This window comes from Seriola aureovittata, chromosome 5 (assembly GCF_021018895.1).
Source record: "Seriola aureovittata isolate HTS-2021-v1 ecotype China chromosome 5, ASM2101889v1, whole genome shotgun sequence".
NCBI classification, from domain to species: Eukaryota; Metazoa; Chordata; class Actinopteri; order Carangiformes; family Carangidae; genus Seriola; species Seriola aureovittata.
In genome coordinates, this window is record NC_079368.1 from 9555001 (window position 1) to 9580405 (window position 25405).

The window sequence follows — 25405 nt, forward strand, 5'->3', positions numbered from 1 at the left end:
GGCTCCTGATATCTGTGCTGCAGATGTGATTTTTTTTTTTTTCAATCTTCCTTCTCCACTTTAAGAGTGACAGCAATTTAAATGATAATTTGTCACCTTCAGAGATTGACTGAGTGATGTCTGAACGGCTGTGTGAACAACGATCACCTCCAGGCAACGATGGCCCAGTTACGACGGGGACAAAAGGAGTTATGTCAAAGAGGAGAAAACGAGAGAGGAGAGGAAAAAGTCAGAGTGGAAAAGAGAGCATTTAAAGGACTACAGAATGACAAAGAAATAGAGTGAGGTAGTAGGAGAGACAATGCCAGTGGAGGGGCAGGTGGGAGGGGGGCAAAAAGAAAAGAAGCGATGAATAGAAACTGGGTCTGCTTAGACTTTAGAGATGTTCCAGGTGGAAACAGCTGATGAGAAGTGACAGGTAGGTGACAACAGGTGTGGTACTGTATGCTGATGATTTCCATCTCCGGCCCACACAGACAACCAAAGGAAATGACCTAACATTACAAAGTAGCACAATTAAACTGAGACCAATGAGAGGAAAAAGGGATGGAAGGAGGGAGAAAAGAAAAGAGAGATGGTGTTGTGTGTTTGTTAGGCCAAAGGAGATGACCTAACATCACATAACGAGACAATTAACGCTGAAGAGATAGTGACAACAGAGCAGAATTATTACATAACAGCAGCCTGGGTCTCCAGAATGAGGCAGGTATGAGTTAAGTCCATTTTTACCTGAATGCTTTCCTCTGCCCTCTGAGTGCAATGCATCATGGTAGTGAAGGTGAGCGTGGTGATGAGACCACCCAGGAAGTGCTGAACGCTCATGCTCAGGACGGCCATACCTGAGGGAACGAACACACGCCAGAAATATCAATCAAAAACAGGTACAACACGTCTGAGAAAATCTACAGGAATTTTTTGTGAAAAAAGCAGAAAACTATCAATTTCACGCTGTTGTCTGCTCTGCTACACTTCTCCTATATTATTCTATGTAGAAGTCAAAGTAGGGAGGCAAAGCAGTTGTAAACGGTAAGCTGCTGAAGTGCCTCCTCTCCTTTCTCCCACCACCACCACCACCTCCACTCCCCCTTGTCCCCAAAACACATGTAGTCTATCCTCTGAGGGGAAGTGGCAGAGCAGTGTTAGTGGGGAAACACAGAGGAACCACAGAGCCTATCTGTCTCTGCTCCCGCTAACACTGAATTATTCACTCAAGCCGCCAGAGTTTTTGCAGAATAAGACTCTACACTCAGCGACACAAGACTCACACAGATACACTGACTGATCAGGCTAGAAGAATGGGAAGCGGAGGGTTATCATGTAATATTGAAAAATCTGAAACTGAATGTTTTTCTGTTTCTTTTTTTTTTTTTTTTTCTGTTGAGTTTTCCTGAGATCTTTGTTCTGGGTTGAAAGTGGAAGAGGGAGAGGCCCCAACTTTCAGTCTGAGAGGTTTGATAGGGGAACAGACATCTCTGGCAGAGATGAATGGCGCGGATTTGAATCCCAAATGCTTTGGGACTGGCTGTGCAACAGAATCAGATGTGTCATTCAGACATTAACAACTAAATGGCTCTCGGGAGAGAGACAGCATCTGTCTATCAACGTCCTCTGCATCATGTGTTCTTGTGCTGTATTAATACTGAACATCAAAAGCTTGTACTGCAGGCCAGTGGTTTGCAACCTTTATTAGATAAGAATGCCTTAAGGCATCAGTAAATACTTTTAAAGTTTGAGTGTGTACCATCATCCCCATCTAAACTATTATTATGTCTTTCCCCTCTTCATGATGACAAGCTATTGTACTGTGAGCTGTACCAAAGAATGCTTTCAGATTCTATGACTGTTAAATTTACCTCATTTTCAGAGGCCTGAAGAGGTAGAAGTTTTCAAAAGACAAAAGCAAACTCAAGCAAAAAAAAAAAAAATGCATCATTTTATTCTAAGACACATGTCATTTTTTTCATTTCCCTATCCCACAACTTGTCTTGCAACTTGAACTGATGGAGTTCAGGTTTTAGACAAGCGGCAAGTTTCGGGGCTGAAAAATAAAATCAACAACAAAGTGCCAGAAACTGCAGTTCCTCCAATGACCACTTGAGGCTGGCTCTAAAAGTGAGTCAATCCTCATAGACTCACATGTTAACTTATGCGCAATTATACTTTACAGCAGAAATAAAGACGTTTACAGCCTGGTACAAAAAAAAGTTTTAGTCTCTAGAGCTAATTTCCCCATTCATGAAAACTATACGGGGTGTGAATTTATATATAACTCACCCATTAAAATCTTATTAAGGCTTTAAGTTATGCATAATTGAGGGAATGGCAGCTTTGAGTGACAGGTGGGTGCCATCACAGTTGACTAGCTGATTGGTGACTGCTCTGCGTCACCTTGGTTAATTTGAGTCACTGAAAGTGATCTCTCGGCCGTCTTCTCTTGTTGTAATCTGTTTGCAATAAAGAATGCATTCAAAACAGCAGGAAGCCGCCACAGAAATGGAAATGGTGTGTTGTTTCTTCTTCACTTCTTTTTTGTGGTTGGCTGGTTGTTTTTTTACAAAAACTGAATTTTAAAATTTAGCTGGGGTACGTAGACTTGGTCTTTTTTGACCACTGGTTTTCTGGCTGCAGGTCAAACACAAATCAGACACGGAAATGAGTCAATAATTCTACAAAAGGATTTACAGCTTTCACGGAGAAGGTGGATGTCTATTGTAAAGTCCTACTGTATGGATGTTACTTAACCTTTATATCAAATTACTAAGCTGTCAGCCACACTGACAGAAATCAGCTAACAATTTCTCCTTTAACATTAGAAAGAATGCACAACACACACCTTATGTTACAAGTACCCAGGGGCTTTTTATTCTCTACATTACAAAATTCTGTAGTGTTTATGACTGAACAATGGTGTCAAAACAGCAACTGAAGTAGTTCTTATCCTCAAGATAATCTAACTTCATTAAGTTAAGTAACTTCATTGAATAAAGTGCAGTCAGTGTGACTGTGCTTGTGTTTTACTGAGATGATGTGTTTATCCACATAAACTCACATTATACATCTATGACTTCAGTCAGTTTATTTACACTTGCTTGCATGTTAATGAGTGAGTCTTTATTCAAGGAACTAGAGTTTCAGATGAGGACAATATGTGTATGGGATCAGGATCTGGAAAGTCTAAATATGCAAATCTACAGAACTCGATAAACAACATGTGGTGCTCTAATACACTATTCACAGACACAGAATGAAAGACTAACAAACCCCTTGTATCAGTGTTTAAACACTTGTATTGAGGTTTTATATTCTTCTTGTCATTCCATCAGTTTTACCCCAGAGCACCACCATAAACTGACAAACCGGACTGTATAGTGTAGGATCGCGGTAATTAGTAATATGTGGTGAAATTGGGTTCCAGTTCAATTGGTTCCTGCCAGCTTGTCAATGACTGTATTTGTTTCAGTCTGTTTCTCACCTTTCATTAGTGGCGATGGTTCCAGCACGGTGAGTAGAGAGCTCTGGAAGACCATGCTGACGGTTCGCAATACAAACACTCGTCGCATCAGAGCCCCGATGCTGAGGAAAGAGCAGCAAACAAACCGAGAATCAGAGAGATATTCACCAACTTTCAGGTACGTGTGTTATTGTTCAGTGGCATGACATGTGGTGACAGTGACTCCAGGCTAGTATCATTAAATTTAGAGACATTCTGTGTTTCTCTTCATATCACATACAATTACACACACACGCGCGCACACACAGAAACATGCGTGCACGTGCATAAGTAAACAAGTCCCCAGACGCTAATTGATTCCCTGTAAGTGCAAGAAAATCATCCCCCTGTGGGTTTGGTTCGTGACGTAATCAATAACCTAAGGAGATCCCCAGCATGAGGAAGATAATTAAACATTGTTAACATACACACACACAAAACACACACACAAAAGAGCTCGCACTGTTGTGTGACATCAGGGATTAATAATGCCAATCACTCAGAGGATGCCTGCCACTCAAGGGACTGAATGTGTGTTTATGTTTTTTTTTTTTGCATGTAATTATTTATGTGTAAAAAAGAAAGGCTGTGAGGAAGAAGTCACACAAAGCAGGATATCTGATTTAGTTGGATGAGTGCACTAAGAAAGTAAAAACCATTAACATTTTCATTCCATCATCAAGATTTAAAGTCCCACAAGTGATGACACCCAGTGACTGTGCTCACTGTTTTGCTACATAGTCTTTAAACATGTCTGCCCAGGAGGGAGACCGCTGACTTGCAGCAAAGCTCCCTGACCGCACTCGAAAAAAAGGTATGTTGTGATTATTTGGTTTAAGGCTGCAACTAATCATTATTTTCTTAATCAAATAATCAGCAGATTATTTTCTTGATTAATCTTTTGACCTATCAAAAGAAATCTATGGATCAATGAAAAGTGGCCACCACCAATTTCTCAGAGCCCAATGTTATGTCCGATTAATAATCCAAAACCTGAAGATATTCATATTATGTTAAAATGACAAAAAGCAGCAAATCCTCAAGAGGCTGCAACTATCAAATATGTGTCTTGAAAAAATGACAATTATTATTATTATTATCAATTATTAAAATAGTCAACACTAATTGATTAACTAATCATTGCAGCCCACAAATATTCAGTCATACAGACCTTTATTTCACTTTTTTTGTGTACAAGACACCACACCCCACCCCCCACCCCCCTCACCATCTCTCCCTCTCCACCTAGACTTTCCTTACCTCTCTACTGGAAAAACAATCCTGCATCATTCACATGCTAAAGACATTCTTCTCTCTGCTTCTCCTTTACCTCCCTTCTCAATGACAGCCTTTCATATCATGCACTCTCAAGAGATGCTGAGGGGTGTGTGTTGGTGTGTGTATGTATGTGTGTGTGTGTAAGAGAGAGAGAGAGAGAGAGAGAGAGAGAGAGAGAGAGAGAGAGAGAAAGAGAGAGAAAGAGAACCTGTCTGGCTGCCACCTCACATGGGCCAGGCCCGGATAAGAATAGCCATGTTCTCAGGTTGCCAGTGGCGGTTATAAAGGGGGTCACTCACTGACCACTCAGCCGTTTCTGATGGTGGGGAGGATAAACTCCAACTGAGCTTTTAGAGGTGGGACCACAGCCTACCGCACAGCTCTTACTGTGTATGTATATATATATATGTGTGTGTGTGTGTGAAAGTATTCATCTTACACTGGAAGGTACATACAACCAAAATATCAACTTCAACATAATTTTAATCAACAACTGAGTCATAAATTTAACTTGTAATTTACATGTAAAACTCTTTGTAGCCATCAGCACATAAATTTGTGTCTCTTTTCTAACTCTAAAAATTTAGGCTATGTAATCTCAAAAACATCAACAGGGTGATATAAACTTTCTTATTTATAGTAGTTGCAGTTTCCATTTTCCCTTCCCAGTGAATACAACCAAATTTTCATCTATCAAACTGTATTTTATCAGAGGCTGAAAAAAATTATTAAGTGATTATCCCCACACTCTAATTTCATCAGCTGTAATAATACACATACCATAACAAAAGTGCTTCAGGTCAAGGAGGGTGAAATATAATTTTCCAGATTACCACAACAATAGTGGGTTTAAATAGTTGACTATTACCTTGGTTTTAAAATGAGGAATTCTCTCTCACTACAGAGACAGACACACAACCTCTATGTTGACAACCAATCCAAAACCAGTGCTTCCTTTTTTTGTGTAAAATGTTTTAACCTCACTGGATCATTTTTGTAAGACTGATCTATGGGAAAGGACACTGATCCAGTGCTTTGGATCAGTGAATCACAAAAGACGTTTTTTATCATTTTTTAATATGTTTGGACTATCAAATGGCTTCTTAGGGGCAAAGTTAAACCTGTGATTCCCACAGAGTTTCTGTCTTTCTTCAACAAAATAAGATGTTTAGACGACGTACTTCTGTCTTTGTCAGCGTATGAACATTTTACTGCCTGTAAAAGTTACGGGTCCTTTACAAGTGAGATGGAGAGAAAGAGTGAAAGATCAAAAGCCAAAATATGACAATGACATCTTTTGAAAGTGCTCTCTCTTCAACAAAAATGTTGCCTTTGGAGACATGCTCTGTGTTTGCTAGTGTCACTTTACAAGAGGAGAAAAAAAAACCTGGGAGCCAGCTGAAAACTCGACACAAAGACAAAAAGACTGACATCAGACAGAGCACAGAGCAACTGATACATGTCAAACAAATCAAGCAAGCACACAAACACATACAGTACAAACACACATACCAAAGCAAAAGACACAACTTCACCTCTCCATTAATTGATTTACTGTGTCCCTAATATATGTGTCCTGTATAAGGGCAAAGAGTTTTAGCTAAATAGATTTCTAGATGTGGATGGAAGGAAGGAATTACGGTTGGATGTTGGAAGAGTCCAGTAATACATGGTGTGGAAACTAACACATTATCTTTCATAAAAGCATTGTTATTTATAGTTCCCATTACATCACACTGGCCATAGGCAGGGCTGTGCTATAATGTGATCCTAGTATAAGCAGACGTAAAACCTTATGCAACGAAGGTCAGGCACAAATGGCACATAGTCACTGTGCTGAGGGGGAAAACATGTAAAGGTTAAATACAATCATACTATTAAGACAGAATTTGTTTTTCCAAAACTGGATTAAAACAACTTCCTATAGAAATTTCTCTAAATGTAATTTTGTATCAGCTGGCTTTTTAACACTGTACACCTGTGTAAAAATATACAATTTAAAGAGAATACTAGTGTTTCAACCCAGTTATTACATCTAATCACCATAATAGATGTTATCTAATATACTGTAATACAGGCGTTTATACATATTAATCAGAAAGTCTTATTAAGTCTTACATCTTGGCATCTGTCTGTAAACCTGAGAATTAAATTCAACCAGAGTAGCACGTTGTATCTGTGCACGAGTGTGTGTGATGGATTTGCTGCTCATGCTGTTCTCACACCACACTCCAGATACAGGGGGTCCCTGAGCTCTCAAACAAAGCTATGTTTACTTAAATTACTGCGCACAGACAGACAGACAGACAGACAGACAGACAGACAGACAGACAGACAGACAGACAGACACACACACACACACACACGCACACATACACACACACACACACACACATACATACATACATAAGAGCATATGAAGAGTAATATAAAAAATAGAAGAATGGGCACAGAGTGACGAGGAGGAGGTATAAAGGAGGAAGAAGAAAGCTTCAATAAAGTAGGAGTCGGTAGAGGAAGCCGAAGAGGAGCAGAATGAAGAGGAGGAGGAGGAGGATGAAGATGATGGTAACATCTGATAAGATGATAATCATCTGTTCATGTGGAGCAGTGGACTCTACCTTATCAATCTTCTCCCATTTCTGTCCCAATACTGGAAGGACAGGACCAGTGAAACCTTATTTTCCTGATGGAAGCATGATGCCAACATTCTTGCACTGACTAAAACTGGCTTGTTTCTTATAAAAACTGTTTTGTTTTCCACACTCTGAATTAACTTGAATAAAGATCTAGAGATATCACATATCCCCTGTGATTTGGGGGGGCCCCTTGTGCCCAGTCAGCTGTCACATTCATGTGTGAATATCAATATTTAATTTAATATTTGCATGAAAAAAAAATCTAAAGACATCACCTTGGATTCTGTGAAACTGCTATGGGCATATTTCAGTTTTCTTTTCCTTTCTTTTTTGACCTGTTCATATAACAAAAGATTTGTTGATTTATTGAGGAAATAACAGGCAGATTAATCCATGATTAAATTAACTGTTGCAAACCCCAGTGAATACTGGACAACTTGCGGAAGATGTGGATTCGTTGATGTGTACTTTCACACTGAACCACCACTGAAAAGCCTCCAGAGTAACAAAATATTGCTGCCATACAAAAACAGCCATGGTGCTTGTCAGTGATAACCAAAAAGGCGGTGAGAATGACGGTGTTGATGAAGACAACCTGAACTGAGCGAGCAGCAGTCCTCCCAGGGACGACCCGCAGATGGAGAAGCCCATGGCGATAACGCCGTTCCAGAAGCCGAGCTCCCTGGCGGTCATGTGGTGATCCAACAGGAAAAGAGGAAACATGGTCACCGCACCCTGCTCACCTGCGTACACAGCGACAGGAGGAAAAGGAGGGTGAGAGACAGAAAGATGAGAAGAGAGAGGCTGGAATGAGTTATCTGGTCAAATACACAGAATGACAGAATTTGGTGTAAAACATACAATCAATACACCATGTGATATGTACTGTATGTTTCTGACTAAGCACTACTATTTTTTACATACAGTAAATATGTGAGACATCTCCTGAGTACACACGCCTACTCCAATCACACTCAAATACAATGAGGATGTTGAACCAAACTGTTTAGCCTGCAAGACTGAACAACATGGTTTTCCTGAGATGACGACTGCAGAATCAAATACAGCACACTGACACGCAGCGCACCTAGGCCTATTCCTGGAAAGTGTCAATAATAGATGCCTGACAAGAAAAAGAATACCCTCAGTCACTTTATCAAACGGGGGCCTAGCACTTTTCATAAAGCACAAAAAGGAAAACACAACAAAAACAGAAAAACTTCCACAGATGAAACAGACCTCACAAAGACCTTTCAGTCAAAATAAAAAGTTTCTGTCAGACAGTAAGACTTTCTCTGTGTGGCGTTGAGTGTGGGGGTAATGTTCTGCTGAACATTACAGTAAAATATTCAGTGGCACCGACTATACGCCATTATTATATTAATGGAGACTGACTTCAGAAAGACAGTGGGACCAAGGAGCTGCGTGAGTGACAGCTTGGCTCCCAGACTGCTGTCAAAGACGACGCAACACAACTGACGACTCACTCACTCAGTCAGCCAGGAGACAAACAAAAATAGAGAAAGAGGGGAAAAAAAGACAGATGAAACAGACTGGAATAAAAAAAATAATAATAAGAGAAAGCTGAGAAGCTCCCAGTGATACTGAGTGTAGCGACAGAGAGCGAGTGTCACCGCTGGAACAGTGGTGTGAAAACCCAGCAGAAACGTGGGGTGGAAACTGTGGATTCTCTGTGTAGGAATCACTTGCCTCTCACTTCTGTCACGCATGTTTCACCGTTGCCAATTTACAACAGTTAAAACAGACAGGGATGACTGCGTTCAAGCTGGGCATGAAAGTTAAATTAGCCAATCACATAGGCTTGGAGCGACTTTTACTGAACATATCTACCTGACAGACAGACATGTTTCGTTTCTCTTTCAGATGAAGTAAGGTGATAAACGAGAGAGAAGAGAGTGAAAGATAAATGAGGAGACAAAGAACCACCACCACTGCCAGTCTACAGAGCTCCCTCACATCACAGTAAATATACTGAACGGTATATTGCCTGCACTTTGGCTGGGCAATAAACCACATTTATCACTTTACCAATATTATGACTCTCTTACTCATCCACGTTAATTCACTGCAAACATGGTTCCTGCTTCACAAATGTGAGAATCTGAAGCTTTTCTTGCTCATGCATGATAGCGAACAGAATATCCTTGGGGTTTTGGACTGGTGCTCAGATTAAACAAGCAATTTGTACAGGTCATGTTTGGCTTGGGGAAATAATAATGGGCATTTTTTTGACATTTTATAGTCAAAGTGATTAAGTAATTAATTAATTAATTAATAGAAGAAAAAAAAAATCAGCAGATTTGTGAATGACGAAAATAATTAGATCTTCCTGTTGAGCCCTAAAATACTGAAAACACTGGCATAAAAAAAGATTCTGACGATGCACCAATAGTTAGATTTGGCACTGATTAACCTTACTTCACCTCTGAGGAAAAGACTAGAATATTACGTGCAGATTGAGCGATAGTTAATCCTTGGAACTGAGCCCTCAGAGGAAATAGGAAGCTGTTTGTATTGATCAGATGAAAGGTTGCGCAAATAAACAGTTAAACAAGATTCTTCTGGTGAATATGACGCATAATGCAATTATAGAAAAAAAATATTTTGACAGCAATGCAAGTAAATTTAACATTAATTAACTAAATTTTTATTAGTAGCTCTTCGTAATATTAGACATGACATTACCATCACTCCACGCACCCAGTGGGAGCTGCACTGATACACTTACACACTCTCTGTGCATTATTCACATTATAATCTGTCATCCTCTGTACTGAACTGTTCTGAGTTGCATCAACTGTGCAGTAACCATATTAGTCATAATAAAGTAAACATTGGCAGCAGCAGTACCCATGATGCCTGGGTTGTTTACCCATGGTTCTGTGCTCCCGTGCCTGTCTGCCTGTTGTTTAGCTCAAAGCTCCGAGCTTTCACAGTCCTGCCTTCAACTAATTATTTCTTTAAAGAGGGGGGTTGGGGGAGGGCGTGCAGACAAACACAACCACGCTGATTATTCCTTTCTATAAATATTCTCAAAGCAACAATTGTCCATTTCAGCAGGGATTTCATTAGACATCCGCAAAGATTAAACAAGCAGAGTGGAGGGGAAGGCGGAAAGGGGGGAACAAGAGTGAAAGGGGGGGGGGGGTAAATGTGATAGAGCAAGGAGAAAGAAGGAAAAGTGGAGGACTAAGAGAAAGTAAGTGATAGTGAGAAAAAAATGAATAAAGAAAAGGCAGAGAGAAAGGGCAGAAGGTAAAAAGGAGGAAAAAAGAGAAGTACACAATGAGATGTAATGCAGGACATGACAATCATAATGCATTTATTTAAAAAAATAAGAAGATGCGGGTTAAACATGACTGGAGAGATAGGAGAGCAGCCAGGGATGGAGACAGCTAAAGACAGAGGAAGAGGAGGGGGGCAGATGAACAGAGACATTGTTAGGAGGTTAGTGAAGGGGAAACAGAGGAGAGATGGCAGGCTCAAAGAAAACTCTCTGTTTATGTTTACTTTCGGCTCAGAAAGACAAAGCAATCCAACATGAGGAGAGAAAGTGACAGACAGAGGGGAGGCAAAGTTATTTTATTTATCCCAGTTATTTAAAGGTGCTTCATGACAACATCAATCAGACCAGATTGACTAGACTTGCAAGCAAGTATGGCAGGGTCCAGGCCCACTGACACAAAGATATAGAGAGGAGAGAAATAAACCAATTTAGTATTAAAGGCCCCATAAACCTTTTTTCTTGATCAGCTTTTTCTGTGCGCACACCTGGTGAGTCAGATTACCTGAGTTTTGACTGTTAAACTCTTACTAATACATTAGTATAGGGTTGGTAACATGGATTTCACTAGAAATCTGCTGTTATCTTTGCAACATGTTTGGTAGGTTTGATGGCACAAAACAGAAAGAGGTCAGAGGTCACTGAGGCAGCAGTGCAGACTGAGCTAAAGCTACAGTTTTTCAAAACCCAAAAAGGGACAATGAGTAAAACACAACATGTTTGTCATTTTCAGCAAAGCATAAGACACTTAGCAAATGTAGCATCATCTTTATGAGACAACTGTTTCTAATTTTCTATAAAACACTAACACAAACAGTACAAACAGTTTGACACGGAGTTTCTCATCTTGGCCGGTCTCACTGGTTTTAGGGAAGTCATTCCAAGTCACCACAATTAGTTTTATATATACATGAACATGCTAAAGTTTGGGCACCCCTGGTCAAAATTTCAGTTACTGTGAAAGATGATTTCCAAAAGTTATAAAGTTAAAGATGATAATACTTTAAGCAAAACATATTTGTTTCCATCTTTTACTGTTTCAAAATAACAAAAAAAGAAAAGGGCACGAAGCAAAAAATTTGGCCACCCTGCATGATAGGAACTTAGTAACACCTCATTTGTGTAAGATTCTGGACCGTCTTGTGTTTGTGTCTGTGGGTGTTTAGGATAATTCTTCTCTTGTAGAAGCTATCCTCTTTTCATCTTCAGCTGTTTTACAGACAGTGTGATGTTAGCTTCCAGAATTTACTGTTATTTAATTGAATCCATTCTTCCCTCTTCCAGTGAAATGTTCCCAGTGCCACTGGCTGTAAGCCTGATCGATCCACCTCTGTATACACTGTAACAGTTGGAGAGGTGTTCATTTCAATGAAATTCTGCACCCTTTTTTTCTCCAAACATACTTTCGCTCATTGAGGCCAATAAGATCTATTCTAACTTCATCAGTCCACAGGCCTTGTTTCCAAAATGCATCAGACTTGTTTAGATATTCCTTTGCAAACGTCTGATGCTGAACTTTGTGGTGAGGAGGCAGAAAAGATTATCTTCTGATGACTCTTCCATGAAGGTTATAATTGTGCTGGTGTGGCTGCACAGTAACAGAGCACCACCCCTCCAGCGTCAGTGAAATCTTCCTGAAGTATTTTTGGAAAAAGCAGTTCTCTTGGAAAGTCTTCCAGACCTCAACTTCACCTCCACTGTTCCCATCAACTGCTATTTCTTAATTACATTACAAACGGACGAAATGGCTACTTGAAATGCTTTGCTATCTTCTCTTTCTCCATCAAATATTTCAATTTTCAGAGCGCTACCCTGCTGCTTAGAGGTGCCCATAGCTGCCAATTGTTGAGGCTTGATATAAAATTTTGAAATTTGCATCACCTTGCCTTTCCTAACAATGACTTTGAACAAACCATTGCCCTAGCAAGCTAATTGAGGTTTTGGTAAAAGTTAACTGAGAGCTCAAATCTCTTGGGGTGCCCAAACCTTTGCAAGGTGCTCCTTTCCTTTTTTTACTCTTTACACAAGCTATATGTTAGTTTTGCTACTGCTGTATATCCAACTCTAACACTGACAGCTGTTTATTTTCTTGCCAAGAGCTTCAGCCATTGTTGCGTTTGCAAGACAAGAAGTTATAATAAGCCCTCTAAGCAATGCTACTTCTTCAGGGCAGACTGGACGCTACATTGACTTGGTATCAAAAAGTGACAAGACGGGCCGACAAAACCAGGGCAAGATGGAAAAGAAAAGTGATAGAAATAGAAGGAAAACAAGAGGGTTTCTTTCCACCATCTATTATGTGGTAAAAAAAAAAAAGTAGGGTAGATTACTGGAGACAGCTCTTTGTTTGACATACACCTTGCAATGTTTCTTCTACTGGTAAGTTAACAGCAGTTTATAGTTTACGAACTGCTGAACTTACAAATAGCTCCTTACACCTTACGCCTTTTGGAGATCTGTGCATCTTCTAGTCACCTAATTCACAGTCACAGAAATTTAGACCAGTGCCCAAACATTTTTATGCCACTGTACATATATATATATATATATATATATATATATATATACGTGTGTGTGTGTGTGTGTGTGTTATAGAAGGGGGTTGGGTGGAAGTATAGAGAGGAATCAGAGTGGGATAAGAGTGAGATGAGGGTGAGAGGTCGACAAGGACACTGGGGTCAAATCCTAACCTCCATGCTGCAGCTTAGACAAAAGAGCCAGCAAAGCAGGAGAGATCACTGAGGACACCCACTCACCCTGCAGAACAACATTATCACTCCCTGCAGAGAGCCTGGTAAACAGAGACAGGTTTATACATACTACATGTTTTAGCACAACACACATATATAAAGGCCTATGTGCAAACACATGAACACACACCTTTCAGTGCTTTAGGCTGCCTGAGGACAAAACAGTAAACAGAGCCTTGTCCATACACACTTTCACAATGTCCTATGCATATTAGTCTACGGAATAACTCACACACACACTAAGGGTCCCTGCAGATCAATGCAGATGTCAAGAAGCTCTCTGTGTCGTTCGGGGCTCATGAACATGGGAACATGCACTCTATAACAAGGTAGAAGCAAATCAACCCCTATTTCTCCACCCATCCCAAACCTGCTAGATTACTGGGTTGACTGTTTTTTGCCTGTGTTTTAGGTTCTGAGAAATTAGGCAAAATGAATATTCATTCTGGGTCATAGAGCAAATACACTGTTCCCATCATTCAATGATTTGCAGCTACTTCAGAACTACAGAGTCTTTTCCTATAATACAAATAGTGACTTATGATAAAATTTCCCATTTTTTCCCACCAATCTACACTCAATAACCCTAGACACATCTCAAGGATAATTGAAGCAAAGAGGATGCACCTGACCACTATATGGAGGAATATGCAGTTTTTTTTAATTTGAGGAAAATAGTTCTACAAATATTATTTCCACTTTGTCAGTATGGGTCTTTGAGTGTAGATTGATGGGCAGGAATGGCAATTTTATCCATTTACAATTAAATGTATGACACAGCACAGTGTGCAAAAAGATCTTAAAAAGGCACAATCCCATCTAAATATGAACAAAACAGTTGCCAGACTACAAACATTATAGGATTGGGACTTACTATAAGTCTGAAATGGACAGAGATGGTGTTCAAACACATAAAACTTATTAAGTGTTTTCTAATGTTATTAAAAATATTGTTTAAATCGGTTATTTAATTTGAGTACACAAACAGGCCCATGTTATCAATTATTATCTATCGGAGAAAACAAATACTGCTGATTTTCTGATCATTAAACCAGACATAGCAACTTACATTTGGAGTAAGCTCATTAACTGAGATTTATGTGGTAAAAAAACAGGGTGAGAATATACTTTTATTTATTTATTTTTTAATAGGGTAGATCTTGTACCTATGCGTCAAAGCATGGACAAATGTGTTTTTTTCTATTGCCATTTTGCTCCCCGTCTCTCTCAGGGCACCATGTGGTGGTTGTTCATTAATTCATCCCCTCCTTCAGCCTCCCTCCTCGCGGTCCCTCTTTTTCCCTCTGGAAAATACCCCCCACTCCCTCCTCAAGTTTCCCTCTTGTCTCATTCCCACTCTTCCACCTCCCTTCAGCTCTAAGAACTCCATCACCTCCCCAATCCCATCATCATCCGCTCCTGGTAACTTCTATGGAGTGTTTCTGCAGACTGGACGACAGGTCTCAAGTCAACAGAGAGCTGTTGTGCGTGAGTCTGTGCATATTTATTTGAGTTTAACGCAAACATTTTCAATATGCAGTTAATGATTTTAAATGTAGTTTCCATTCCACTGTCCTCTTCTAATAAACGGGAATATTTTCCACCCATTCTAGTCAATATGCATATTAGGCCTACATAACTAAAACAGTCCTACAGAAACCTTCCATTCATAAAGATTAAAGGGTATTATTATGGAGGTTGTAGCTGATGGTGGTGATTGTGTTGTATTGTCTCATACTGAGAGATGTTTCTAATAATTTGCTTGCCACATTTATATCAAGGAGATTTACCTAATACCTAACTACCCTTACCTAATGTGCCGACAGCGCTGTGTATTTTTGTCATTAATTCTTACAGCTGTCGTTTCAGAGGGAAAGGTTAAAGGGGAGTATTTGAACAAAGCTTCTCTTTTTCTGTTCATCCATCCATCCCGTCGTCCACCTGGTCAATTCCCATAGAAAGCCACCAACTCCTCTCACCATCATCTACATCGCTTGTCAAACATACACAGCTACTGACTACATGCCTTTAAAAAGCACAAGCACTGATGTGTGCAGCGCTGCAGCATGACTCACACTAGTGATGTGTAGTTAATTGGAAATAACAATATTAAAGTAATTGAGATTTGCCAATGAAAAACATGTTAGTTTGAAGAACTCAAGGTGTTGAGATAGATGACAAAAGAGCAGTAAAATAATTAAGTTCCTCAAATTTTCAAATTATAGTAATTAACACTTGAGTGTGCAATATCTAAAGATAATAAAGACTTCCATTTTAGATATAATTGCTCAGTGTTTTAGCAACTTCACATGCGAGCACAGAAGTAAACAAGGCTTGTTTCTTCACATATGACAACAACAGGACATTAAAATGTTTCTATCAAACATTTGAGCTCACATTCACAAGTCTTCCCTTGCCTCTTTTCTAGAGTTATTCCCTTATATTCCCTCTCTCACTAGTGCCTTCTTGCCTCCCCTTCACGCCCTCCGTCCATCTCTACGAATCTACCCAGACAGTTCTCCCATCTTGTATGTGGCCTCAGATGGCGCAGGGGTCACAGTTTAGACATGAGGCTCTCAGTGATTGGCCACAGTGCTGGACGCAGCACAAACTCAGAGTTCATTAGGGATAGATGAGGGAGAGGGGTCTGTGAGTGTGTGTGTGTGTGTGTGTGTGTGTGTGTGTGTATGTGTGTGTGTGTGTGTGTGTGTGTGTGTGTGAAAGGGGGGGTGGGGGTTCAGACAAGCAGATCACCAGTCTCACACAAACATATCCACACACCCCTTGAACAAAAACAATACTGTCTCACATAGGCAATTACGCTGGCACATCCAGGCCTAATCTAAAATATTACACAATCCTTTGCTCCAAAGGTGGAAAGTATTTAGACTATTACAAGAGGAAATGCTAACAAGTGACAATGCTGTTAATGTATCTACAGAGCTCAATCACGGCACAGAAAACCCAAAGAGTAATTATTGTTGTAATCATGAACATCAGCCGATAGTGTGTGTGTGTGTGTGTGTGTGTGTGTGTGTGTGTGTGTGTGTGTGTGTGTGTGTGTGTGTGTGTGAGACAGGGAGAGTGTTGGGGGCTGCACCCTAGACAGATTAGGGGGTCCAGCCAACCTTCATATTTTGTCTAGTAGTGTCGTCTGCTGGGGCTCATCCGATTACTGAGCCACCCTTAACACTCTTTTAAAAAACACATACGCACGCACGCATGCACACACACGCACGCACGCAGGCACACACACATTTTAAAAACAAAGGCATATACATTCATGAACATCCACAAGTAAAGACTATGCAAATGTGAGGAGACAATTATATCCCCACCACCCACGTACACATAAACACACATCAGCGTGATGCGTCGTCTTCCATTTCAGTTTCTGAACGCCACAGACACAAAGACACTCTAATCCTTACATAATCCCCTTCTGCTACCAAACACCAAACTCTGGTCATATCAACTCTCTCTCCCACACACACACAAGCCTGACTGCTTCAAAACTACTTTTCATATCTTACTTTCTTACTGGCACTAACTCATTCACATAAAAAACTGTCTGCATGAATTTGAAGGCAGACTATGAAACTTTTGCTGAGCAGCGGCCACTGTGGCCCCAAGTGGCAACTGCTACATAGTGATAAATATTAAAACAGTAGCACAAATAGAAAAGAGACAGAAAGTCAGCAAATTGACTCGGTATCCAACAAAATCTATCTTAAGTTTGCAAACATTAACTAATATTAGCCACTATATGCTACTGGGCATACCAGACCACGTAAGGCTGTAGCAGCAAAAACCCTGGGTGCATTGAAATGAATAAGGGTAGTTTTATTGCTTATGAATTCAAGTTTTAATTTGCAAGGGGAAAAAAATGTGTTCTCAATTCTTTCATAAGTTACATAGTCTGCAATCAAGCTAACATTGTATTCTCGTTAAAGTGCCTTGAGTTTATACATGTGTAACTCACAAAAACAACTGTTTTATCCAAGCAGGGCTGTATTTTCCAATGTGCATTCAGGACCTGTTCAGACATGATAAACTGCCTTGAAACAATTTCCCTCCCAATCCTCTTCAACACACTGATACATGAGTTCAGTCCTCATGGATGTATCAACAGAGACATCTAGTGGTCATCTCTGGGCGTTACATGAAGGCAGGAAAAGGGAAGCATTTGCCAGAAATTTAACTTTTCATTGGTTCAAGGATTTTTTTTCCATCTAGTTTGTGACCAGAATTACATAAAAACTGATAAACTGATAAATCGGTGTCCCATTTCCCTGAAGATGGGACGGGAGCTCTGCTAATTCATTCTTTTCTGCGCATTTTCTTTCACCTCTTTTTCTTCCTTTACTGGGCTCCTGTGATGATCATTCAAACTCAACATGATAAGACCTGCTACAGTTAGTTGATTAATCAACTACTCAATCTAGAGAAAATTACTTTTAAGTTACCACTACTTTGATAATTGATAAATCGTTTTGGTCATTTATCAAGCAAAAACCCCAGTCATCCTTTGGTCTTCTAGCCTCTCCAACGTGAGAATTTGCCACCTTTCACCATTTTATATCATTGTAAACATAAAATACTTAAGTTTTTGACTGTTCGTCCACCAAATAAGACATTTGTTTTGTGACATTTACAAGTCAGAGAATTAATATATAAAAAATATATAAAATATAAAGTTCAGCAAATAAAGTTGTTTCATTTGGACAGACAAAAATATTAGTATTAATATTAGGCCTAGTTAGTTAAGATATAAAAGTATAAATTAATCATATTGTAGTTTTCAGTATTTGTTTAATTTGAGTCTGTGCGTGCATTTTGATCACACTCACCCAGTTTGTACGTCAGGACATACAGGACTGTCCATGGTGTGCCAGGTACTGCCAGCAGCTTCCTCCACACCCTCCATGGCCTCATAGCATCCATTCCCTGCCCTCCTCTCCTGCTGCCATCTGCCTGCTGGCCCCTCACAGTCTCATCATCCAACACGGGCCCCCCCCACACAAACAATGCCACGCCTGCATACACAAAGGTCAGCAGCATGAACATCCAGCTCCATCCAGCCACGTCAATCACCGCCAGCAGCCCGCCTCCAGCGAACACCGACCCAGCTTTGTAGCCCACAACTTGGGCTGTGTTGCCCAGCCCCAGCTCCCCACGACCTTTCAACAACCCCACTGCAGCCCCATCTACAGCAATATCCTGGACAGAGGCCAAGGTGTTCATGGCCAGCAGGGTTCCTGCTACTCCCCAGATATGTGCCTCTGGAGCCAGGGCAGCACTGGAGAGGCATGTCAGAGCCAGCCCAGACACTGTCCCAACCAGCCAGTGACGCTTGGTTCCGAGCCGGTCCACCAACGGAGCCCAGAGCACCTTAAGGACCCAGGGGAAGTAGAGGATCTTGGTGAAGCCGATGCGGGTAAGAGAGTGGCCAGCTCCACGCAGGTAGACTGGAAGCAGTGAAGACTGGAGACCATAGGGGATGCCCTGGACAAAGTACAGCAGGCCCAAAAACACTAGTTTGTCATTCATGATCTACCTCCGAACGTGACCCTCTCACTGAGCAGACAGTGCAGTGGTCCATTGGTCAGGTCACTGTCATCATTCTGATTAAAGGGGAAAACTGCAACTGGAATGGCTGACCCAGATGAACTGACTGACCTGAAATAAACAGACAGAGTGTGGTGGTTATTAAGGGTTATTGATGCTGAACATATAGTAATGTTGAAGAAGATACGTGGTGGCTAAAAACTCTCACAGCTCCTGCGGGCAGCCTTAAAAGGACTTGTCTTTACATCTGTTTTAGTGCTTCTCTGCCCAGCTCAGTTACCAATAACGTTAACCTGGCTAACGTTAGCCCCCTCAAAGTCAAATGACACATGGAAATAAACATGACAGTATTGTGGTGACCACATCTGATTTCATCATTTAACCTATACCAAAACACTAATGTGACTTTACGTCCCTGACACTCTACTGACAGATGTAATAGTTAAGTTTGTTGCAAAACTGACTGACTAGCTACCGTTAGCTAGCTAGCTAGCTGTCATGCTAAACGTAGTATGCGAGCAGCTTTAAAACCCATTTGTACAGAAACACAGGATGATCTGGGGAATTATTGCAATGAGAAAAAATTGTTCCGTATCTGTTATGACAGAAATTTTAACACATACTGAGAAAGAAAGTTGGTTAGCCTAGCGATGGCTAACTGATGGCTCCGCTTGTTTATAGTTGTGGTCTGAGCTATGAGGTTGCCAGATACTGACAGAAATCCCTCTTCTGCGGATGGCAAACCAAGTAGGCAGAGAGGGCGCCAGATTTCACTGTCCCATTGCGACATGTTTCATTTCTTAGACTTTCTCAATAATTTACATGCCATTACACACCCGGGAAATATATTTATTACCCAACTTGACTAGCCTCCACCCTTACCACACGGTATAAAATGGCTATGTTCATGTACTCATTCTGGCTGATGTGTTATTTAGGGTATATAATTGTGTGCATTTATAACTTCTGGGATGTGTAGATATACAGTGCATTGTACCAAAAAATGCGATTGTCTGTGATTGTCACCATGAAGTGTTTTATAATGCGAAATAATTTTAATTGTGCATAAAAATGAGAGAATACTAAATTTCATAGATTTGCTAAACATTTTTCAACAAAACTTTAGTTATGTGAGGTGTGAAAAACTGAAACAGCACAAATAGGCCTTCATACAAAAAGCTTTTATTTGCAGAATATCCGAGCTCCTTCAGCGTTACTTCTGCAACTAACATTGTTGGCACGTGGAAGTATGTGTCCTTCATGAACTGTATAGTGTCTGTTTGGAGCTACAAGGTGATTACTGACTATAGCTTCCTTTCAAGCAACAGATATGAGAATCTAATGAGTGTAAGGATAAAGATCACATGTCCACTAGAAAACTGCAGGGATAAGAGTGCTGCAAGGAAAGGATAGAAAATATCTGTTGAAGCAGTGCTCGTTCCATGTTAAGCTCATTGCTGTTAATATGTCCTATATGTCATGACAGTCTCAAAGAGAAAAGACTTGTCTTGTCAGGTCTCCACAAGAACATAGGGCACAATATGTGTCAAGAGATTACAGGTCATTTTCCACAGCTCTACATGGTAGTGGATCTTTGGTCACATGAGCTTTTATGCAATTGATTTGCTCTTAGTTTTCACCCCCACACAGAGCCAGCAGAATCTTCTCGTAGTCTCCTTTAGTGTCATCCTGAAGGGAAAAAAGACAGTCAGTAAATCACTAAACTGTTTACATTTTTCTCTTGTTTTGTGAATCCTAATATGTACACCAAAACAAAAAAGCAGAGCAATTCTAACACTGAGGATGGCTTTGTTGTCATTATCTGTGGCAAGATGTTTGCTCACCAGAATATCCTGGTAGAGCGCTTTGCCGTAGTTTTTCTTGTACTCATCCTTGATCCGTTTCATGTCGATTTCAGAGCGGCTCACCATAATGCGGGTCAGGATATTCTTGCGGGTACCTTTACCCTGATGGACAGAAAAGTCAGCCGTGAAACACCTTGGGTAGCAGGCATAGCATCCTGCATGCATTATTTATTTATTCATTTTGTGAGTAGTGACCTATACACACTGTACCTTCATGGCCAAGTAGAGCTTCTCGGCAAAGAACGCGGACCTACTTCCAGCACACTTCACTGTGGTTATTTAAAAAAAGAATGGCTCATGTTCAAATCAAGTCAGTGAATAAATCACTAGTTGAACAAATGCTCAGGTAATAAAGTTAGAGTAGAGCGTTGTGCCTTTACCTACTGCAGTGAGACAACTCTCAATATCTCCTTTCATCTCCAGGTCGATAGCTTGGGCCACGTCCACTTTGCTGTACTTTGCGTACCTGTCAAAGACTGAAGGAGAGGACGTCATGGAAGAGTGTTAGATCTGACTGGAATAAACAAACAGGAAGAAGTCAGATGTTACTTAACGAGGCGGTCAGCCATCTAACCTTTACGAAGATGAGGGGCACTCCTGGTGGTGAGGATTTCAATGAAGGCAGAGCAGTCTTTGCCCTTCCTCCCCTCACCGGCCTCGTACAGAGCCCTGGCATCACTGTCAATCAGCTGCTCAGAGACTCCTTCAGTCCTGCTGGCCTGTGACACACAGAGACAGAGCAACGTCACTGTGTTGAACCCAACTGAACTGGGTCCAGTGTCTCTTTAAGACAGGAGAAGTATAGGGAGGGAGGGTCTGGAATGACCAAGGCATCATACTTATTGTACTTTAGTTTGCTGTGTGACACTGAAGCTTATTTTTCAAACTGTCATTGGCAGCATCTTAGTGTGAATGGAGCAAGATAATGAAATGAGATTTATGCTGTGCAAGTCGATTAGGACCAGTGATGTCATGTCCCTATTTCAGAGACATAAAATAATTAAAAAATACCTATATGCTGGTTGCTGGAATGCTCAACACTTCAGCCACACATTTTACTAAATTTTTTTTGTGCATGAAAACTGAAAGAGCAGTATAGGCAAGAATGATATCATATTCCCTAATAAATAATGATCTGTCCCGCAAACAGTGTAGAAAGTTTGTGTGTGTGTGTGTGTGTGTGCATGCGAGCGTACGTGCGTGTGTGTGTGAGATTGTTTATCTTTAATAAACCCGTGTTACTCTAGCAGCTACAGTAGGGAGTGGTATGTTGCCTCAGAGCTTGAGGGCAATTGTCGTCATTTTTGTTGTTGTCTTGTTTCGTCATTGCTAGATGTCTCCTAAAACTCCTGTATTAAGTACAGAATGCAAAACACAGAATGAGACAGAAAGAAGACGTGGAAAAACACACATACCTTGCAGAGTGCAAGGAGAGCAGTCTTGAAGTCTCCGCTGGTGTCAGACTTGATGTCGTCCTCCAGGTCCTTCTTGTATTCTTAGCAAAGAAACCACAGTGGGAAGACATAAAATGAATGTTCAAAATGAGAAAACTGTGTTTCAGCAAGTCCATTTCTGATGTGTAAACTTTCTTTCATATCCCCGAGGCTGTAACTTCCCACTGTCACATGTCCTATCACTTCTATTTCCAAACTCTAGCTTGATGAAACTGGAGCTTGTTGCACACACCCTCCTTGTAGGTTTTCTTTATATCCAGGATCTCTCTGTTGGTCCGGGACGCCAAAATCTCAATCAGGGTGTTCTCGTCTGTGCCCAGACCCTGAGACAGGGATGCATGGATACAGATTGAAGCAGAGAAAGACCACTTATTCTACACCAGTATAATTCAAACAAAACACACCTTGTTCCCGACTGTTCAGGAAATGATACATGAATACGTGGAAGTGGGTGGATATCTCGATGCACCAAAAATAACAGATGATGGTGAGGTCAAAGCAGTCGCCCCAGATGTGTTCACATCCTCGGGTTTAAATGGTTTGAGTCGTTTTTATATTTATATCAACGTTCATTGTAAGTTTGTATTTGTGTGATTGTGCACCTTCATAGCCAGTTTCAGCAGCTGGGCATCATACTGGGAAGGTGTTTTGAGCAGAGCCAGCACCACGTCCTCCAGATCTCCCTTCAGAGCGCTCTTCAGTGCTGATTCCAGAGGCTACGAGGGAACAACAACCCATGTTGTAAATTTAGTGTTTGAGAGCATATGATCATGTGCATAACTGCACTATGGATGTGTGTACAATCTTCCTGCTATGAACATCTCATTACCTTGCCACTGGCCTGCTGGTAAGCCTCTTTGATCTGCTGTCTCTGCTCGTTGCTCCTTTTCACCAGAATTTCAATGATGGTGTTCTCATCCACACCTGCAGAGAGAATCGTGATCATTCTGCATTCGTACGACAGAGACAAATATTCAATCCTGCTGAGATTTTAACCCTAACAGTATTTGTACTCCAGTGTGAGGGCCCACACAGAGATGTGAGGTAACCTTCTACCACAGGCAATGGCACTGTTTGTAGTCATGATGCATGATGGCCAGCAGAGGGTGTTAAGGTTATTCTCACAAACGCTAGCCCTTCATATTTGAAGGAAAGACACATTGCAAAGCCAGAACATGTTCACACACGCTCCAAAGCTTCTCTGTGAGGGTTTTTAAGTTCACCTTTTGTCTTGATGGCCTTATCCAAGACTGCTGCATCTCCGTTGGGGCTGAAATTGGGTGCCGCCGTCACTGTTCCCTCGTTCTTTAGGACCTGAGTGACACAATACTTTTAATAATTTATATTTTTTAGATGCCTTGAGAGCAAAATTGCTCTTTAAGAAAGTCAAAATCACAATTTTGTCCCCTTACACATCGCCTGCATTAATCCTCCGTCTTTAAACATACCAAAGACATAAAAAAGATACTTGTGGCAGATTTTATTACATCTGTGGGCACTGCCCTGTCTGTCTCTGCCCCCTAACCTCTATGCCTCCAGTGGCCATTACAGTGCCATTTCAAATGCCTGTGCACACCCCTGTTGGACTGTAGTGAACAATAACAGCAGAGCGGAGGCACAGACTGAAATCATGCAAGACCTTAAGCAACTTTCCCATATTTCACTTTAAGAAACCAGGGAAAGCAGAAGTAGCATTTTGTTCTGTTTGCAGAGTTTATAAAAGGGAGGGGTGAAAATTCCTGCCTCCATGAGTCACACACTCACAAGACTTAGTATGGTCATTTTTGAATAAAATCATCATGATCCTGACAGCCTTTCACTTTAATAAGACTTCTCATCTTATCTCCCTGCTCCACTCCTTTTTCCTTCCCTTTATCTACCCTTCAAACTTCCCACTCATTCATTCTTTCCCCCTAAAACATCTTGTACACTTCTCTCCTTCCCTCGCTCTAAACTCTGCCTGATACATTTTTTCCACTCGAGCATACCACAGGATGAGAAGTAAAAAAAGGAAAAAACAGGGTGGTTGGCCTTAGCAACTGGAACAGAACAACAGCGTTACGTACTGAGTCATCGGGCATGCCCAGATAGACGGTCTGCTGCAAGAAGGCTTGGATGAAAGACATGGTGGGACTGTTGTAGTCTGTCTGTCTGAAAAGAGAAGGAGAAGAGAAGAGAAGAGAAGATGTCAGTACTGATGTGATCCAAACATGAGTACCTAATGTAGCATGAGATGTTTTGTTAAGAAAGTAGCCTGCAAGTCTTTTGTGAGAAAGGACAGAGGACCTAAGGATAAAACAAGCACAATGGACACACTGTAGATGGTATTTAAAGAAGAAATTCTCCCTCTTTTATCGATTCTACTTCAGTAAAGTTCTCATCTCTAATCAGTTCTAAAAGAGTTAGCAAGAGAAAGAAAGAAACTGTTTGTTTTTCCTACAACCTCTCCTAGAGAGCAAACTCTGCATATTTACTGTAGGTTTACATTAGGTGGTTTTCCATAATGCCAAACGTGGTGAGGCTGCCTGGCCACACCCACGTTAAACTCTGAGACGGATACGATCATTGGAGGGTAGCTCACAGTCCAGTCTCACTTAATGTGATAGTGCTGGTACTGAGAGACAGCTCTGCTGCACACTGAAACCAGCTCAACACTTCACTTTCGCCAAATGTGTAAATCCACAAAAAGAAAATTGTCGCCACTATTTTCTCCAACCACACCCACATAGGTTGCATCAATACCTTGCGTAAGAGAAGACTTAAAGCCACTGGATCTAACGCCCGACTTCAACAAAGTCTCAAACTTAAAGATGGAGTCGTGGTTTTAGATTTTTAAGGAAAGAGAAAGACTTACCGCGAGGCCTTAGTGGGAAGAAGTTTGTATGACTGAGTTTCCAGGGGCGTTGTAGGGCCAGAGAAAGTATATTTATACCCATGATAAACCCCACCTAGTAACGGGTCCAGCCCATCCCACCCTCCACACAGCTGCCATTGGATTGAACCGCTGCCTGCCACAGCGGAACTCCGTCCAAAGTGCGACGCCGTGCGTAACAACTC

General features: G+C 41.0%; 2 protein-coding genes across 2 annotated transcripts in view; both read right to left on the bottom strand.

The window, feature by feature from the left end:
* mfsd3 (major facilitator superfamily domain containing 3) overlaps nt 1–19773 on the bottom strand; it is a 23747-nt gene extending 3974 nt beyond the window's left edge. The window contains exons 1-5 of the mRNA XM_056376934.1: nt 19653–19773; nt 18312–19140; nt 8003–8150; nt 3473–3573; nt 730–839 (exon numbers count right to left, since the gene is read on the bottom strand). Coding sequence (XP_056232909.1) covers nt 730–839; nt 3473–3573; nt 8003–8150; nt 18312–19011 — 1059 coding nt within the window. The 5' untranslated portion in view covers nt 19012–19140; nt 19653–19773. The remainder of the gene's footprint in view (nt 1–729; nt 840–3472; nt 3574–8002; nt 8151–18311; nt 19141–19652) is intronic.
* Nucleotides 19774–20194: 421 nt separating this feature from the next.
* Nucleotides 20195–25344, bottom strand: anxa1a (annexin A1a). Its single transcript, XM_056376677.1, has 12 exons — nt 25203–25344; nt 24415–24499; nt 23572–23662; nt 23178–23272; nt 22951–23064; nt 22581–22671; nt 22310–22389; nt 21469–21613; nt 21275–21370; nt 21105–21163; nt 20874–20996; nt 20195–20718 (listed from the first exon to the last, which is right to left on the bottom strand). Exons 2-12 carry the CDS (start codon nt 24472–24474, stop codon nt 20659–20661), a joined length of 1014 nt encoding a protein of 337 aa, XP_056232652.1. The 5' UTR covers nt 24475–24499; nt 25203–25344; the 3' UTR covers nt 20195–20658.
* Between the last annotated feature and the right edge of the window lie 61 nt (nt 25345–25405).

Excerpts from the sequence above, each read along its gene's own strand:
- anxa1a (XM_056376677.1), bottom strand. The coding sequence starts at position 24,474 with ATGTCTTTCATCCAAGCCTTCTTGCAGCAGACCGTCTATCTGGGCATG. Across the intron at positions 22,390-22,580 it reads AAAGAAAACCTACAAGGAGG|AATACAAGAAGGACCTGGAG; the intron begins GTGTGTGCAACA and ends TTCTTTGCTAAG. Across the intron at positions 21,371-21,468 it reads TGCCCCTCATCTTCGTAAAG|TCTTTGACAGGTACGCAAAG; the intron begins GTTAGATGGCTG and ends CCTCTCCTTCAG.